The sequence below is a fragment of the Anser anser genome, assembly GCF_964211835.1.
Source record: "Anser anser genome assembly, chromosome: 7".
Lineage (NCBI taxonomy): Eukaryota > Metazoa > Chordata > Aves > Anseriformes > Anatidae > Anser > Anser anser.
The window spans coordinates 26,273,148-26,293,365 of record NC_139727.1 but is presented as its reverse complement, the minus strand read 5'-3'; the positions used below and the strand labels follow the sequence as shown (position 1 = coordinate 26,293,365).

General features: G+C 35.0%; 1 protein-coding gene across 8 annotated transcripts in view; it reads left to right on the top strand.

The window, feature by feature from the left end:
- Positions 1-20,218, top strand: part of ADGRA1 (adhesion G protein-coupled receptor A1) — a 277,570-nt gene that overhangs the window by 117,408 nt on the left and 139,944 nt on the right. For all 8 annotated transcript variants that reach the window (XM_083843221.1, XM_083843222.1, XM_083843218.1 and 5 more), the window contains one exon: positions 10,761-10,974. In XM_083843221.1, the coding sequence (XP_083699347.1) occupies positions 10,761-10,974 (214 nt within the window). The remainder of the gene's footprint in view (positions 1-10,760; positions 10,975-20,218) is intronic.

Here is a 20,218-nt window from a genome sequence, read left to right as displayed (position 1 = left end):
TTCCCCTGCACCACTCAGGTGGAAAAGGTAGAAGAAAGTGTATGGTAAGGGGGTGGGGGAAGGCGTTTTAACTTTTCTTTTTGTTTTGCACCGTTCTAATCTGCTAGTGGTAGACAATAAATTAATCTCCCTATGGTGGGTCTGTATGCTGTTTTGCCCATGATGATGATTGGTGAGTGATCTCCCTGTCCTTATCTCAACCCTTGAGCCCTTTCCACCGTATGTGCATATTAAAAAAAAAAAGAGTGAGAGAGACGGAGCACATTTATATTCTTTATGTACTTTTCCTTCTTGTGTTCTTACAGATTTCTTGACCATTTTAAGACTTGATTTCTTACAAAGAAATTTCTAACATCTAATTTGTTTCTCTCACAATTAAATCTCAGCAGATCATTAAGGTATATTTGTCTCGTGCAATATGCAGCTCCTTAGTATATTTTCATAAGTATTTTTTTGTTTGCTTGCTTTGTAATCTTGTCTACAATATCACAAAAAAAAAAATTGAGATATTTTAAATCAATTGCAGCAATGCAACTGGGTGAAAAGAAACCCTTTAGATACTTACTTTATACAGTACTTTCATTTTTGAAGTTATTTTTTGTTTGTTTTCTTGATGTATTTTCATAAAATACAGTGCAGCTCTAACTGCTTTCTCAGCAGTGGTGAGAAACAGTGAAATACCAATGTCTTGTATCCTCTGAATGTGGAAATGTCCTTAGAATTTTACCTGATGTGCTTGCACATCATTTCCACTTCTCTAGCAAAGTGTGCTTCCACTGTATAATAGGAAGAACTTTGAAAGAGACGTGTACTTTTAAAATGCCAAAAATAGAAACTGGAAAAATTTATCTCTGAATGAGTACTTTTTCAGCATTTGAATTTGAGCCTGAAACCAAGAGAATGCATTTAGCTTCATTCTACATCAGATTTAAGAACAGAATCTAATATTTTACACCAGGGATATTGAGTGAAGAATGAGATTCAAAGTTGCTTTTTTCAGATGGTGGCAAAAAATGAATGATCTGTATTGCCACTGGAGTCTTAAACTAATTGTATGCATCTGCATGTAGATTATTTTTAAGTTTTCTTTCCTATGTGAAACATATTGCAATAGTAAATACTGGCTCAGAGTTAACGCAGTACCTTTTTTCTTCGTTTATTTCTCTCAATGTTATCTGTTATTTACTTAAACCTAGGAAAGGGCTTGAGATTGTTTCAACCACTTCTTTCTTCGTTTACAAGTCATTCTTAGTATATTAACATAATGTAAATATTGAACTGTGGGTTGTGGGTTTTTTTTTCAGTATGTAGTAACTGACTAAATTCGAAATCTCAAGTACAAAGAATGATGGATTAATTATCCAGATTTAGATTCCAATCCTGGAGTTTCTTGGCAGCCTACAGATAGCCTGCTGCATTCGTGTGGAGCATCATTGTTTTCAAGAATATGCAGGATCAAGACTTCAGCTCCAATTCTGCAGGGAGTGCCTAATCATATGAACAGGTCTAATGATATTTAAATAGAAGTATGCGTATTAGTAACCTTTCACAGGATTATGTTTTGCAAGATATAGATAGTGATACAATTAGCTGTAGTTAAATCTTCTTACAATTCTTTCTATTTTACAGTGTTAGCAATCCAGGATTTCCTTTAATAACAAAATATGGATAGTAACAGATTCTCTGTATATCAAATAATGTGACTGTAAGTTTTGGATCTTTCAAAGACTGATGTGGTAATTTTCTGTCTGAGCTAAGCAGACCATTTTAGATATCAAAGTTTTCAATGTATACCATTTGGTAGCATGAAACCAATAATACTCTAACCTTTTGGATCCAAACTGTAGATTTCTCATCTAAATGTGATCATTCTCAAACTGGGAAAAAAAAAAAAAAAGAGAAAAAAAGGAGTATGGTACTCTACATTTAATATCAAACATTATTATCTATTTTCTTTAGTGATAATTTATAACACTGCTGCAAGGTTGGGTGCACAAAATTAATAATATAATAATATTTAAAAATACTAAATGTGAAATAATAGGAGTATTGAAATAGTCATTTACATACATTTAAAGGATGAGATTTTACTACTACATGTTTTCTTGCATCTGTACTCACACATGAAGATGTAGTTCCATACCTGAAATCTTACAGATTTAAATGCTGGAAATGTACCAAATTTGTTTTTCTTCCCATAGCTTACTCTTAAAGTATTTCATTGTTTTTTAATGTACAGTTGTGTCTGGTTTTCTACCTTTCCTTTGCCTGCTTTTACCCAAAAGCTTGCAAAAAGCTTTTTACTGAAAGGAAAATTTAGCTAACAGGTATTAAGTAAAATATTTGTGAAACAAAGCTTCACTGATCTTCAAAACTTATACCCACAGAGACTTGACTGGCCATCTCCAAAACCTAGTTTCTCCTGAGCAAAGTGATGGTAAGACAGCTAGCCTTGGAGTAGCCTAGAAGATATATTTTTAATCTTAATGTGGCAACATCTGCATTTAAAAAAGATAGGGTTAAACTTTACGCTAGTGATTCATAAATAAAAAGATGTAAGCTTCTTTGCCAAACCTATGTTAATGTTGTCAGCACTTATTACATTTTGTTGTAATTAATCTTATCTGTTCTCATGAGAAAGTTCTGTATAAAGCCTCTGTCCTTGTATCCTATGTTATTATGATTTTTCACATTTTTATAGCGCTTTTCAATATACATCACTTTCTCTAATATATGTATAAAAATGCCTATAGAAAGCTGCAGTTACTGGGACTGGCAACTGAGATAAGAGGAATTTGGAAAAGAAAGCCTTTGTACAGTGACTGGGGCAAGTTCTTACTTCAACAGAACTGTCACTTGTTCTGCATCTTTTATGTTTCTTATATTTCCTTGTTGTCTGACATTCTTGCAACACAGAGGGTTACTCATGCAGTCTGATGGACTCTGGGCAATTAGGGGCAAGCACTGCCACTCTTGGGACTTTCCTGCTGCTTCCTTGGTCTAAGTGTGTAGTAATGATGAGAAAATAAAGAGAAAGTGGCTAGCGGTGCTTAAGGTTTGAAAAGATGAGTGCTACCACTGCACTTCCCAGATAGATAATCAATATATTATGTAGAGCTATGTGCTTTATTGTTGCCGCCACTCAGCCATTTTTTACTAACTGCAAGCTGTAACAAGCGTTCATAGCCATGAGCCTGCCAACTTGCTTGCCATGAGGACAATTTGAATAATCGAAGTTAGCTTTCTAGCAATGGCTTCTGACTCTTGCCAGTGAAGGAATTTGTCTTGATTAATCTTCTAATACCATAGCTGTCAATATGTCATGGTCTTCAAGTTTTGGGATGTGGCAAACATTCAAATGTTTCAGCTTCTCCCCAGCTTCTTAAGTAGGCTTCTGGGACAAATTGAACAGAAGAAATTTAAAAGTGGCAGCAGATGTATTTGATAAGGAAGACACTAGTGATGAAAAAACTCTTTGCCCATTCTTTTAAAGTCTAATAGATAGGCCAATAGAAGATGTGGACTTCATTTTGCATGCATGCAGATATTTTTGATTAATTAGACTGTACAGTTGAATTTTCTATTGCGGAAAGTTTTCAGGTAGCTGTTGCCATTTTACAAATTAATGTTATATTTGGCATTTTTTATTAAATGTTATTAAATGGAACCTGCTACCAGACAAAAGACGTGGACCTGTTGGAGTAAGTCCAGAGGAGGGCCATGAAGATGATCGGAGTGCTGAAGCACCTCTCCTGTGAAGACAAGCTGAGGGAGCTGGCGTTGTTCAGCCTGGAGAAGAGAAGGCTCTGGGGAGACTGTATAGTGGTCTTCCAGTACTTACAGGGGGCCTACAGGAAAGCTGGAGAGGGACTTTTTACAAGGGGATGTAGTAATAGGACAAGGGGTAATGGCTTTAAATTGAAATTTAAAGATTTAGAATGGTAGATTTAGAATAAATATAAGGAAGAAATTCTTCACTATCTGGGTGGCAAGGCACTTTTACAGGTTTCCCAGAGAAGCTCTGGATGCCCCATCCCTGGTGTTCAAGACCAGGTTGGATGGGGCTTTGGGCAGCCTGGTCTAGTGGAAGTTTGTCCCTGCCTATGGCAGAGGGGCCTGGTACTGGATGATTTTAAAGGCCCCTTCCAACCCAAACTGTTCTATGATAACTGCACTGACTTTTAATCTTCTGTTCTGCGGGTATGAAGTATATTTATGAGGTGAACCAACACAGATAATTGAAAGACTTGTACCAGTGGACTGTGACAGTCTGGACCATTGTACATAACTGAGGATGAATCCAGGGACTGCTACTTCTGTTCAGCTCCATGCAGCAGCATCTACATTCATATCAGTGCCTCAATCCACTGCTTCTGCTACGTGTGCTCAAGAGACAGGCACCCTTTCTCTCTCTTTTTCTCTCTGTTTTTTTCTTGTTGACAGATTTACAGATATTCACAGGAGTCAGAAGTAAAATGTAATTCAAAATCCATAACTGAAAGTAAAGCAGTATACCTGCCTGAAGTCTTTCTCTTAGGTTACTATCTACCTTTTTTTTTTTTTAATTATATTGTAACATTTCAGTGTAGCACTTAGCGTTACAAAGTAAACTTAAAGCTATGATTTGATTGAGAGATACTGCAAAAAAAAAAAAGCATCTATTTATGCTCCTGCCTGAAAAACGTGATGGTGGAAGGGACTGATAAAATGGTGTGGAACACAAATAGAAGCTCTACTTTTTTTTTTTCTTTTTTTTTCTGCAGTGAATAGTATCTGAATATGGTCCAAAACCTTCTTGTCCCAAGCCCAAAAGACTATCTCGTATAGATGTGTTTAATACATCTTGGCATCTGTATTTTCTTAATATTATGTTAAAACTGGAGCCAGGCAAAGCTTTTATTAAAACTGAAGCTTGGCTCCAGTTTTCTGTTTGTTCTTGACTTTCTTAGCATATAGGATGGTCTATGACCTTCCATGCCAAACCTTTTGTTATTCTCAGAAAATTCTGCAATAAGGAAATTGGCATTGATGTATTGGCACCTCCCCTTCTTGGGAGAACTGGCCCTCACAGCAATTCAGATCACTCTGTTTTCTTCAGGTCTGTTCAATAAATATCAACAGATGTAATTTGCTTTGTCAGCAATTCAATTTTTTAACTAATGTTTTTCAATTTATTATTCCTCATTTTCATCTGTCCTTTTATTGGACCTGTTCCTTTACTTTGTCCTCACTTCCTGCTTCTCCCCACTGTGCTTTCCATGCACATTTCTTTCCCACTGAGACTGTATACAAATATTAGAGCTCTAACTCACACTTTTGTCAGCAGGATGTGCCGCACTCTGTAGGCACGCTCAATTCAATAGAAAGCCCATTGGCAATACAATAAATCAAGTGATTAACAAGAAGCAAAATGCCAACTTCTGTTGTTTTTTGTTGTTGCCATTGTTTGTTTGTTTGTTTTTCTGTCTAAAGCTTGTGGTGCACTGTAGCAAACTGAATTTTACTGAGATGCACAGGAGTCAATTGTATATCATTAGATGTACGCACTGTAATACTGCACAGATGCGGGGGGCAACCTGGAGAGACCTGTGGATCTTCCTGTTTCTGAATGTATAAAAGCTGCCAATATGGACAAAACCAGTTAATGAGGGTTAGAAGCTACTTATCTATACAGTGTTTAGCTGCCCAGGCTACTGTATATGCAGGAGAAAATGCAACAAACTAGGTAGAATGTGGCTTCATTTTCTGTGCTCATGTCTCCAGCATCTTGTATTGATCATGCTGGACAATGACTAGCTAACTTTCTGCAGTGTTGATGGAAATTTGTTGCATAGGTCAGCTTTTCTGCATACATATTCATCCAGGAAACAGTAATGTCCATTCCTTATAAGTGCATACACTTTAAATGTAATCATATAGCATTTAAAATGTAACTAAAATATGGGTTAGAGATGCATTGTACATCTTTAATGTATTTGTACAACACAAGTACAAACATTTGTCTTCCATATATCTTCAGATAGCAGTATTTCTTTCACATTCTTCTCCTTTCCGTTTTTTAAAACAATGAACAGAAAAGGCCAACATTAGACTGAAAATCAAACTATTTTTTAAAATATCAAGAAATGAAATGAATGGAAAAAAAGCAGAAAATCTAAAATGTGCATCATAAGTTGTTTTGTAAAGTTACTTAAGGCACAAACAGCAGAACATGTCCTCAGAGCTCCAGTGTACCTTGCTGTTACTCTGTTTTAGCTAATGGTTATTAAAACAATTTCTATTTTATTTTTCAACTTCATATACATATTGGGACGCTGCATGCGTTAAAATGTGCACAGATACACTCTCTGTGAGAAATAATATTCTGATTCAGTGGTATTTGTGCAACCTGACTCCTCCTCCATATGCCCTCAGTATTCTAGTCTAGAGCTAATCTGAAATGCAGGATTCGATAGCATAAAGAACAGGGCCTTCAGTCAATAAAACCCTTTTCTGCTGAGAAACGAGAGATAAAGAAAAAGATGTAATTACTGTAATGACGGGTTAGACCTTTAGATTCATGCTGCAATCAGTGATTCCTGTGGTGCTCTGCTGCAATCATGGTTCAGAGCTGACTAGAGAGAAGACAGGTAAAGACTGTAAAACACTTCAGCACCCCTTGATCTAAGTGCCCATAGGAGATTCACACCCCTTATTTGCAGATGGTATTTTTTACTCCAGACCTGAGGGGCAGCAATGTGGATTGTCTTGGAAGGAGAATCTTGGAAGGAAGAAAGAAAGGAAGACCCCTTAAGTTAGTCCCTTCCATCCTAATAAAACCACAGTAAGCTGTAAATTATTTTAATCTTATGAGACAGTTGTATTTGCCTTCATTATATATATACATATATATATATATATATATATATGAGCCTCAGAGTTTATATGTATTTATTTGGTCTTCAGTAATCACCTAATCAAAGAGAAAATTTCTCTTGCATAGAGATATGCTTGCCAGAGCAGTTATATTTCACATGCTGTCAAATCAATGCCAAAATCATTCCAAATACTCTCAGAATCTCTGCCTTTCTTACTTCTTTATCTTCAAAGTCAAGCTTGAAAACTTATCTACAGCATTGGTAAATACTTTTATTTTTATTATGAATCTGAAGGATTGTTGAATTATGGACTTAAAATACATATTTCCAATGCCGATGCTGATGGAACTATACAATCTTTTGATAGCCATTTGGGATAAAGGGTATTGGCCCTAATCCTGAAACTCTTATTTATGCAATTAATCCTTGTCTCTGTGAACTGTCACTGAAGTCAACTGGAACTTTTGCATGAGTAATAGTTGCAGAATCAGCCCCAGTCATTTAAATCATGATTTGCCGTGCAAAACAACCGAAGATTAACTCTGATAATCTTTTTTTTTTATAGACATCACAGATTAAATGCAGATGTTTTGTAGATGTACTTAAATGCACCTTCCATGCTCTGCAAATGTCATAATCCATAGAAATTTTAGTAGTTTTATTTTGAAAATTAGCTTGCAGCATTATTTGTCAATTTAGCCAAACCAAATATGTACATTCTGAACGGATTCAGCTGGCCAGAAGTATATTCAATCCTAATGGTAAGCCAAAATTATGTTTCCTTCACTTTGCATCTTTGTTGACACTTAGAAAGACTTGCAAAGAAAAAGAAAATGAATAGGTTGTTGATGTGACTGATGTCAATAAAAGGATAATTTTCTCCTTTTTGATATACTATAGTTATATAAAAAAAAAAGAAGTTTCATTTACTTCTGTTCATTAAGTGGGAAAGTCTGCTCAGAACACTTCATTCATACTCCATTTTTGAGTCTGGTCTGATTCCCAAGGCTGAGCAATAGAAGCAATAACAGGAGAGCCTTGAAGATCAACTATAAAGGCAGAGATAAAGTCAAAGAGTTAGTGTTATACTGCATCCATATGTCAGGCAAGTTATTTAGTTTGACTTAAAAAATATTGATACTATAGTTTGCACTTTTACTACTACCTCGTAGCTACATGGCACACTGTGTCACTCACTGCCTGAACAGAAACTTACATTTATCCTCAGTTAAAAATGAGAAATGTTTTCATGAGAAGTATTTTATTTCTGCAAGTTCTGTATATCGCTGTTGTAGCTGTGACAGTGTGTTTAATTTTCTGGACTCTGTTTTCATTATCTGTGGTTGGGGGATTTGAATGTAGCCAGAAAAACAGAACATTCAGTCAACTTACAGCTAAATTTCACAACATAACTTTTGCTTATACTCCATAATTGACTTCATGATGCAATATAAAGATTGCAGCCTTTTGGAGAAAGAGATTGACATCTCAGTCTTCAGGTAAAAACCTTTAATACAAATGACCAAACCTGTAGCTATTATGAATGAGGTAGTAATCTGGTTTACCTTCTCTTTCACTTAGAAGTCAAAGAATGTATAAAAATACTAGGTATGTTTCACAAAATTTTTATTAATGCATCCATGTCCACAAACAGGCACAATCAGAGGATAAACCACAGGATGTATATGCAAATAAGGAGTGATATCTGAAGCCTGACCTTTTTAGTAACAGCAGACTTGCAACATTTCAGTAGATAGCAGTTAGTCCTTTAATCCTCTGTGTGCTACTGCCAGGTAGCAATATCACAGATTCGCTCATGCACAAATCCTGCGTATTATGCTGGCCAGCATTCTTGCTCTATAAAAAAGTAGAAGTGATCCTCCTCACTGTTTATTCAAAGTAGGTGATGAATATACTATTTAACATTTAAATTCCCCAATAGTATTGAGAGCCAAAAGCTAGATTTACAAATGCAGTTTCTCACAGTTTAACTGATCCAAAGACAACATCTGAACAGTATAAAGAAGAGTGTTAGAGTGGGATACTGAGTAAGGGGAGCAACAAACACTATCAGTTATACACAAACGTTAGCAGTTCTAAAACTGGTGATTATGGCTTGCAATCTGGTTAGGCATGTTCCTCTGTACATATATTATGGGAAATAGAGGATTTTGGAGAGAAAGTTTAATACGAGATAAGATTATAGGCAGTGAAATGGAAAAAAAAAAGTTAAAGTACTTGTCAGGAAAATAGATGGTTGAGACAGTCACTGTTGCTGCAAATGTGGAAGAATGACCTTTCAACTGACAGCTCTGTTGGCTGGACAGATAATAATTGTGAGCAGTCTTTAAATGGAAGCAGAAGGAAAATAAGGGAGAAGAAGACATAGCTTTGTAAGTTCTTTTTTTCTCACCAAGTTAGAAGGATTTCTAAGGTGCAGGGCAGTAGGTATTGTGTCTAAGATGAGATTGCAGTAATAAAGTTTAAAAGTGACCCAGGCTCAGTCAATTATTTTGGCATTGTAGGCTGAAGTGAAAAGGTTGTATTTTAGGAATACAGGATCACCATGGTAGTGTCTTCCTCAATCACATATGTGAGTCCTTAGTATTTTTATTGCCATTAGAATTTTTATGTGATGATAACAGTGTCAAAGGTAGTAATTTTCTTCTCCTACTTAAGGAGACTATCAGAAGAAAGAAAATAAGGTATTCCTTTATTCCTTATTATCCCATAAAAGACGACCTTCTATTCTTCCTTTAGATGCAGACTCTCTGTTTCAATACCTTCCCTAGAATGCTTATTTTCAATCTTCTGCAATTGATTTAAAGAAATCACATTAATCTCACAATGTATAGAAAATATTTTACAGGAATTGCATTTAGGTTGTTTCAGGGTCTAGAAATAAAAATGGAAGGAAAGAAACACCATGTAGAGATTCAGTCTTAAGGGATGCAAAATTCAATTACTGCCAAATCTGTGAAATTAATAGGCTTTCAGCAGTCCCAAAAAGGCATATGCCTTCCAAAAGTATAATGCTATTTATTTTTTAATTGTCCTTACAAATTTGGGTATGTGCTGATAGCAGCTGTTTTTTTGTAAGACTCTGCTTAGAACAAGAATATGCAATATTCTTCTTATTAGGGTATTTCTTGGGGAAAGACAGGAGAGGGAAAATTCATGAAGATAATGATATGTGCTGTGCTATAAAAAGTAGAAAGAGATTCTTAGATAAATATTTAATCTTGAGTAAACATCTAGAGAGTGAAGTTGACTTGTAGAAAATGCAAAAGGAAGCAGGGACAGTTAAATAAGAAATCATAATGACAGCTGAACTTGAGGGGAAAGTTTAACTTTCATTATTAGTCTTATCAGTATCCAAATCCCAGGCATGTGAAATAGTTTAGGATCTCTATAGTGATTAATTTTTTTCAGTGGGAGTTTCAGCCTCTGACACTGATATGATCTTGTAAATGTTAATCATATCTATATTAATGTGTGTTTTTTTTTTCTTTAATTGGAAGACTGATTTTGTCTGTATAGCTCTGTATTAAAGCATCCTGCTTTGAGCAGAAAGCAGCATCGGGCGCTCTCAAGAGATCCTTTTTAATCTCAGCCATGCTGTGAACTATTCTGTGAAATCTGTCTTCTGTAGATATTCTAGTAATCTTGTAGTTATCTGATCTCACACTAATGAAAGAAATCTGATCTCTAGAACTAACATCATCATCAGACTCAAGTGGGTAGTTTGTGGGTGTATATTTTATATTAGTGCTTTCCTATTAAGATCTATGAAGCTAGAATTGTATACTTTACAATATTCATATTGTACACCGTACAATATTCATTAGAGAGGAAATCATTGTGAGAGTTTCTTCTATTTATTTTTGTTTGCTTTCCTTGCAGCTGGGCCTCTGGAACTTCCTCTTTTTGAGCTGATCCCATCACAAAGACAAGTTGTTTTTCATGGAGACCGCTTGCCATTTCAGTGTACTGCAACTTACGTTGACAATACTACCCAAGTACATTGGTACCATGCTGGTCGTCTTATTGAAACAGATGAAGAGAGTGGCATATTTGTGGAAGACAGCATCATTCATGACTGCTGCTTAATTACACGGTAAAGTATACACATCCCTTGTAATATTCAGACTTCTAGACAAGGTGAACAGATGCTGATGTGAAAAACGCAAAAGAATAGGCTTCCATAAAAAGAAGCAACAATTAATATAAATTCTATTTGGTAATGAAAGTATTGTTCTCGTTTTGCATCAGTTTTCCCTTTAAAATCCGATTTAATACATTATTATAAATTTATTTATTTACATTTATTTTTGGTTTTCATCATAGAGTCTGGGTTTGTCACTAAAAGCTGCTAAACTGTTGCACATATCCTTTTGTCCTCTGCCAATTTTCATCACTGATCAAAAAAAGTCTTATTCTGTGTAGAAGATGGAGTGAAAATAGCTATGCTAATTAGCTCTGGTTCGTCATTAACTTCTTTTCACTCAATCACTTTCTATTAATATAATTGACCTGAAATGCTTCTTGAACTATCAAATGAAAATTATGAAGGGAGTCAATTTAATTCATCTCCACTGGGGTCTTTCAGTATTATTGATTTTAATTTCATCTGCTCACTGGTTATTTGACCCCTTTTGGAGTCCTGTAGATCTAGATGTGTGGATCTGGCCTAACAGCTGCTGGCTTTTTTATAATACCAATGTGTAGGGGTGTGGTGGATAATGAAAAAGACTAATTAGTATGGTAATGCCAAATGCATAAGCTATTACATAACTGCCAGGTCACTTAAATTAAAGCATATTCTTCTCATTTCCACAATATCAAAATTAAAAATCATGCTGTTAATCACCTGTTGTTTTTCTACTGAATTGTTGTAGCATTTTCAGTATTTTCAAACAACTATTTGTAGTTGTTTCTATTGAATATGTTGTAGTAGGTAAGCAATTCATAGCATAGTAATATACTGAAATAAATTCTCAAATTAAAATTATTTTTTTAATTGCTGTCCTCTTTAAAAAGCTAGTATAGAAGCTTGCCTCAATTTTCCTTTATACTGCTTTATTTTTGTCAGACCTTGAAATAAAAAACCTTGTCCACCATAAGATTTTAATAAGAATTAAAGATCTGCTACCTACCTCATTTAGTGTGCTATTAAACCAGTGAAGTCGATGCTCACGTTGTAGTATGCACCAGGACCGGGCATTCAGAAACAGTGTTCTCTAAATACCTTGCAGCTATTTGCTATTATATACTGGAAAAAATTACTTGACCTGTCCAAACTGCGATACGCGCTGACAAAATAAGACAAAAAATTCTTTGAATTAAACTCAGAATCTCTAGACAATTACTTATAAGCTTAAACCATTTTCACTGCCCTTTTATTTGAGCCGTATGTTGTACTTCACAATACAGTAGGGCATCAGTACTTCATTTATTGTACAGCATGGTTCTCATCCAGTAAAAACTGCCAGTACTCAAGCAAACATGGCTCTGCCTTGATCAAGGGTCTGATCAGAATTAACTCAATGAAGGCATGGGGGCCCTGTGCTTTTGAAAGTAGCAAAAAACATACTATTTTGAACTCAATGATTTTATTCATACACATTATAGATATGCATTGTATCTTCATATTGAAAATGAGAAAACATTGGTCAAGTTATGACTGTAAAAATTCTCGAGCATTTCTTAATTTTAATCTCAACTTCATGACCATGCTACAACTCTGTTAATATCACAGTTATTTTTGCACTTTAAAATAACATGTAATGGCCTGCTTATTACGTTAGAATAGTTTATATTAATATGCTTGTTACATGCTAGTATACACTGTTTAGTGAAACACTGTAAAACATCAGAAAGACTATGCCCTATTGAGGTTATCATATGCTAAGTATAAGATTTGGATTAAAAATAAAGGTTATTTAAAATCAGTTCTTACAGTGTCATATTTTGCCTTCCTATACCTACTCTTTACAGCAATTGTTTGCTCTCTGGTTTTATGTGATTGCACTAAAAGATAGGTTTTGGTTTGTGCTGGTAAGCAATTTAAAGATTTCTGAAGCCAGTTTCAAACAAAGAGGTGTAGTGCAGTTCCAAAAGCTGCTTATTCAAACATTTTTAGGTGGTTATTTTATTGGGTAGTTCCAGATATTTCCAGATATTACACAAATATCATACTAAACCCTTCTGTTTTATTAACTGTCACAGGAGAAGGATAAAATAACCAAGTGTGTATTTTCTTTTCTCCTATGATAAAGGAGAATAAACTAAAATAAATGTTTTTGTTACAATAATTAAGCTAAAGTTTTGAACTGTATTCTGGCCTGTGACATTTTTCTTGGCAAAGAATATTCACTTGCAGGAGATCTTGAGTAGGTGTTTTCAATTCTGCTGCTAGCTCACATTTACCATTTCTTGCCAATGATAATAATATTTGATTCTGTTCATGTTGAACTTCTGTCATTATGCCTGTGTATAAATGTCATAGTCATACATGAAAATGTGAATGTGATATGGAACTAATTTCCTATCATCTGAGAATGGGTTAAGCTGAAATTGTGACCTGTGTTTATATGAAGATGGCTTAATTTCTTAAATCTGGAATATTAGATTAAGAGCTTGATGCCAATAAGTGGCAATGAAACAGTCCATATCCCTGAAACCACATAGATAGAGGGATTATGTATGGTTCCAGGCAGCACAGCATCTTTCCCTACTTCCCACTGTTCCCCTTCTGCATCTGGAGCAGCTGGCAGGACAGTTATTAGTATATTAAGCTAAAGAATATATTTTAATTTTATGAACCAAGCAACTCCATAGTAGTGTGAGACTTTAATTTTCAGGAGTTGCTTATTTATCCCATAGACTATAATGACTATTTTAGTGTCTTTTTAGTTCTATTCTGTAAATACTTGTGCTGAGTGTTTAATAGTGGTTATGTCTGACAGCTGTAATGGCTGCTCTGGGAACATTACAGTTCACATTGGCTGTTTCTAAAAACATTAAACTGTACAGAAAGTTAAGAACCCATAGAAAAGAATGTTACAACTGGAGAAACTAACATGCTCTTAACTAAACCTAGGACAGCAGGTATTAGTGTCAAATAAGTTCTTCACAAGTCATTTTTCATAGTGTGTGTAGATTTGCCGTTGGAAATTCAGGCTGTTAGGTCTCAGCTGTGACACTCAACCCCCCCTTCCCCCCAAAAAAATATATTTTTACCAATAACTCTGTGCAAACTATTTCAGTCTTCTAAATATGGTTGCCAACTGCAGTCTTTTTTAAAATGATAATAATTAATAATAATTATGATGAAAAAGAACTAAGCTTAAAATATATTTACTTATTTATTAAAGCATATAGTACTTCCTTACATTTTGACAGCAGTCAGCTGCCAATATGGGATGTTAAAAAGTATATAATGAAATAAATAGAAATGTTTGGGATGAGACAGTACGGAACTACAGCCGATTCTTTAGGTGTAATATTGATAAGGACATCAATACGAACACTCATTTAAATATTTATTCATAAAATGTGTATACATATTTCAGAAAGCTACTTCGAGAAGTATATGGTTATTTGAAAATATCCAAAACCTCCCCCTGCAAAAGAAATGTCTGATAGCAGAGAAGAGCCTCAGATTATGATCCACTTGTAATAATGAAGAAACAGGGAGAGAAATTAAAAGCAATACAACATTGTGGTTCAAAAAGTATGATAATATTTTTTTGTAATCTAAAGGTTCTTCTAAATCAGAGTAAGGATTTGGAAATTGAATGAAACAGTTTCACTAAAAGAATAAGGGTAATTCAAGATGTGGTTAGTGAAAGAAATTGAATATGAACACAAGTTGGTGCCAAAGTAGACAGGTAGTATCGTGACAAGTTGGTGATGCACACAGGCAAACTATATAGGAAAGAAGAAAACACTTGCAGAAATTCAGGGAGGAAGGCAGAAATTCTTTGTCTATTTTTTGTGGAAAGAATCCAAATGACCCCTGAACTCTCTTAACAGTTTGTGGCAAGAATACATCTGGAAGAGCTGCGAAGCAAGCAGAAGTGGCTCAGACAAATATTAGGTTAACGAGCAGTCTGAAAATGGTATGCCAGTGATGAACACATTGGTTGCACAACTGAAAGTTCAGATGTATTCCAAATCGTGGCAAAATATTGCAGGTTCGCTCCATGTGAGATTAAAAAAATAAGTGAGAGAACAGATACAAAGAATCTGATTTAAGTGTTCTGTGTTCTGCTGTCATGAGCATTTGGAGATTGATGAGCAGCTGCAGGTCATACTGAGAGGCCAGGGGAGAGCAGCAGAAATTGCTTAGTACTGATATTTTGTTAGTGCACCTAATTGACTCTATTTGACCCTTAGCTGTCAAGCAGTTAGGAAAGAAATGAAGCAAAATAACCATTTAAATTGTAAATCAATGTCTCTGTGTTGTTTTCTGATTACTTCAAACGCTGCAGTCAACGGTCTGTGGCTTACTTCAGGCACTGCTGAAAGTAAAGGACCAGTGACAGATGTACCTTTACCAGCAGAGTTCTTGTGCTTCAGACAGGAAGATAATATTAAAAATTATTATGAAAAGCACATGCGAAGGATTTGATTATCAGGGATTAAGAGAATCTTCATGCCAATTAATTAAGCTTAGGCTTTTTCTTTACCATGCTTTTAATTATCTGAATAAAACCCAATGAAAGCTTTACTACAAGTCAGTTTGGGGAATAATATAAAATATAACCTTTGGAAAACTTGGCCAATACCATGAAAGCAAAACCAGCAACTCTCTGTGATTAAAGGAATGGACATCTGAGAATTCTGCTGTGCCATAAAACACATAGGCTTGTTTTGGGGAACTGTTTAGCAAAACATGGTTGAAAAATAAAAATTTTTAACAGAAAAAAATATGAGTTTACCAGAAAAAAATATTTCTGGCAGATACAATAAAATAAATAGAAAAGCAGTAAGTCAAAACTGTAAAGTAAATAAATAAAAAAAATCATAGATTCTGTCTAGAAAGCTTTTCAAATATTTTTTTTTTGACCATGCTAAGATGCCTTGCACACTCTGTGCAATAAATGCAGTATTGATTTTGACCTCTCATTTCCATCTCTGCCTATTTCCTAAAAGTATGGGCCCATCCATCCATATCACTGAAATGAACTTTTAAGTTCAGCTTAAAATGCAACTGTGTAGCTGAGGAGATGCTGCACTATAGCAGTGCTTTGGACTGAACGTTCCAGGACAGTATTTTTTGAAATTAATTTTCCTGTCAGCTGTGATGTAAGGTGTAATTATACACTTTCTCTCAGTCCAGGCAGTAGTTTGTAAGCCTCTGAACCAGCTGTGATTATCAGAGCAATCCACCATACAAATAAAAGAATCTCATTTTTAATTGTTTATGATATTTTGATTAGCTGACTCCTGGCCATCATAAAATAACGTTTATGCTTTTGGAATAAGAATAGAGATAGATCCTGAAGTTCTTCTACAGGAATCTGCTCTGTCTTGCCTCTTTTATTTGTTCTTCCCAAATTTCTTACAGCCAATAAAAAATCAGTATTATAGCCCCACTATTCAAGGGTTTAATCCATTAAGTATTCATTTAAAAAAAAAATCTTCATTTGTAACATCACCATTAACACGTGATTGACAGTGGAGGGTGGGAAATTCTGGCAAAGTAGTGGTATTTTTTGTTTATTTTCTTTTTTGGGGGGGGAGGAAATGGGGAGGGAGGAAAGGAGGGGGCACCTGCTCCCAGTGGCATGTAATCAAACAATCAAGACTCGTCATAAGTAGGTGAACACTTACAAATCATCTGCAAAATATTTTCCCTAAAAGGCTTTTTATGCAATTTTGACTATTGGACTGATTGTCATAGTGTTATTTTTGTCTAAGAACCTCTGCTGCTGTACAGATCACAAGAGATATGCTAATGAAATAAAGCTTTCTCTGGATATAACGTTGCAGTGAACAGACTACTTAAGGGCAAATGAAAGGCATACGGCAGGTGTAGCTGTATTTCCCGAGAAGGCTGCAGTTGTATGCATCCTGCAGTCAAGCAGTTTTCTGTTAGAATAAAATTAATAGCAATAAACATAAATTTTACCATCCCCAAACCTTTCACTGAGTGACAAGGCAGTTCGGTGATAGACAAGTGATTCATGAAGTACTTTAAATAAGCCCTGGCTCAGGAGTACGCTCTTTACGTAGCTTTATAGCACTGTGCCATAACAGACCTGCCAGTTGCCTGAAGGTTTCTCCAGCAAGAGAAAGCTTTGGGTGCTCTACAGCTGTTGATAACTTTTTTTTTTTCCTTCTCTACTTTAAGTTCTCTGCTAGCTGGACTGACATATATTGACTCTAGAGCTGTGGGAGTATGAAGATAAATGCACCTTTATGCACACCGTTCAATGCACAGACAGGTTGTCCCTACCTGGCAAGATAGAAAAGAATCATAAAACAGACTAAGCCTATTGTATCTGTTAGAGCTATTTTGCAGACTGTTTCTGAAAACGGTACGGTATAGTCACTGTAGTATTAGCATTATTTGTTTTCAGAATTTTAAGAAACAAATTGATGGCACATAAATGGGGGTCACAGGTTCATTGACATCCACTTAGAGAAAATGCATCTTACCGCTGGGCAAATGTTTATATAAAAAATCGATAATATTTTGAACATCTACATTTCAGTCAATGTAATCTGAGCAACACAAAGGAAAATACAGTAATTTGGTTTACTAACTAACACAAAGGTCTTCTCTTCCATTTCGAAAGTAGATATTTCTTTGTTTTTCCTGTCAATATTTTGTCATGAAAACCATCTCTTTTCCATTGGCATCTCTGAAGTGAAATCCAACTAAAATACTGATGTGAACAAATGAACATTTACATTATGTTTAAAGTAAGTTATAGCACACTAAGCTTATTGGGTAGCTACTGATGGCATTAAATGGTAAGTTTTGCTTTGGTTTTGTATTAAATCAGAAGAAACGGAAAATTGTGTATTTCCTGTGTGTATGACAAATTGATTTGTTAAAATGAATACCGGTTTTAATTTTTAATCTACCTTTTCTACTGCTTTTGGCCAGATAGAAAGTTTATTTAAAGGCCATCTGCTTTCTGAAGCTGGTTTTTTCATGGGTAAATAAGTAATTTTGTCAGAGAGATCAAACTAGCAACTGAGGTTCAGTTAAAGTGCCTAGATTTACAAATTCTCTCTTCATTTTCTGTGTTTTAACCTTATATCCCCTGTGAAAGGCTGTATTCCAAGCAACAGTGTACTCTGGAGACCAACACTCATTTTTAAAGTTTTGTGTTAGTATTAATAATTAAAGGTGGTATGTGTTGGATGCAGGTTATGCAGGCCTTTTGCCTGAACTATAGAAAAGCATTCTCTTACCTATCTGAAGAAGAGTGTTAAATGTGTTTTTGTAATTAATTTTTATTTTTTTCTCAAGAAGAGTGGTTGGTTGTCATCCAGTCTTAAAGGAGATCAATCCAGACTTTAAAACCTTTCCCATGGAAAGCCAATCAAAATGTGGTGTTGAAGTTTCATCTTTATTTGTTACTGTTTCCTAGCATGCAAATGAGTGCTGGGACCTACAGTAAATGTCACTAAGGTATTACTTTAGGACATGCTTGAGTAATTTTGCATAATGAGACCTACTTCTGATTGTCTAATTAGTTATGCATAGCTGTAGCAATGCAAAACTATGCCTCAAATAGAAATCTTTTGTCACAGGTTACTTTATTACATGTGTATCGCTTCTGTCTGTCTTAAGGTTCCTCTCTTTGTCCAATGCCACAGGCTTCTATTGAATATTACAACTTTTTCATGCAATTGTATCAGCTCTACATATTAATTAATTTGTCAATATGTCAGTCATTACATTTGACAAAGGAATCCTAATATGCATGAAATTTCACAGTGCAAAGAAGAAATATGTATCTTCTCTTGTTTTCAGTGTTCTTTGGTTTACTGAGAAGGCCACTATGATTTCCAAAGAAAACATAAGAAAGGCTTGCTAGTCATCCTTTTGTTCCCATCAGGCAGCAGTCTTCATGTTCAGTTTTCCTTGACTCCATCTCATGAATGTCTGACTTTGATTATTGCTTGGTAGGTCATAAATTTCCACAAAAGTAGCAGCTGTCACTCCTCTGAGAAGTGCTCATGAGTCTGATTGCTAACATAGAGTGAGTAGAAACTCCTTCTGATGCATAATCCATCTGTAGAAAAGCTGCATAGTAAATGCAAAATCATTTCATTTGTGGCCTGACATTTATTAGTTTCTGTGAGCCAGGATAATCAAGTCAACTACAGGCAATGGTGCTCTTCTTTCCTAATTCTAATATGCTCTTATCAAGCTCCTAAAACAGAGTTCTGCAATGTTCTCAAGTATTAGGAGAGTTCCTGCCTTTTGTCAAGACTTGTTGACCAAGAAAGATCAAGAATGCTTTTCTACGGACAGTACGAAAAACACTGGAAATTCTGGGGATGCCAATGTAATAGTGTCAAAACTTAAAATATGTAAACAACCTAACAAGAATTTAATGAAGAGGTTTAAAATTCTATACAGGCCCACCCTTCCCTTTGGAGTTGCCAAAATTATAGGCAGAGAAAGTGTTAAAGAGATTAAGTTGACCTCTTTTTAAGAATTAAAACACTTTTTTTTTTTGTTAATTTAGTCTCTCAAATTCTCCAGGGTAATAATCATTTGTCATATTCAGACGGTAAGTAAATGAACAGTTTCAATATTGGTCTTGCTATCCAAATTGTTCTAGAGGAATATAAGTGGCATCATTTATAGTGGCCAGGTGGCTATTGAGGAAGTGATTCCATGTTTTGGTCATTACACAGCTTCTTCTATTATTGAACCTTATTTTGGTTCAACAAACATTTTGGTTCTGAAGAGCCGCAGAAAATTAATTGTGACATTGAGGATTTCCTCATCATTTTAGAGAGCTTGAACCAGAGTTCAAGTACTGTGTTTCTAGGAGAAGCAAAAATGATGTATCAGTAAATATTTGTCTGTGAAACTGGGAAACATCACCTAATTAATTGACAGGAAGTCTGTCTAGTGACAGATGAATTTGCATCAGAACACATTTCAACAATTTAAATGAATAGAAAATGTACTCATTTTCTTCATATTTATTTATCTTCATATTGTTTACCTGTAAAACTGATATCTTCAAGTATTCCCTTACTTTCTATCTCCATCATTTACCTAAAATCACCATGGTTCCCAGTTTTATCAAATTTGTAGTATTAACAATGACTACAGTTATTTTATGTGGAAATCAAAAGATGAGCGCATTTCTCATACA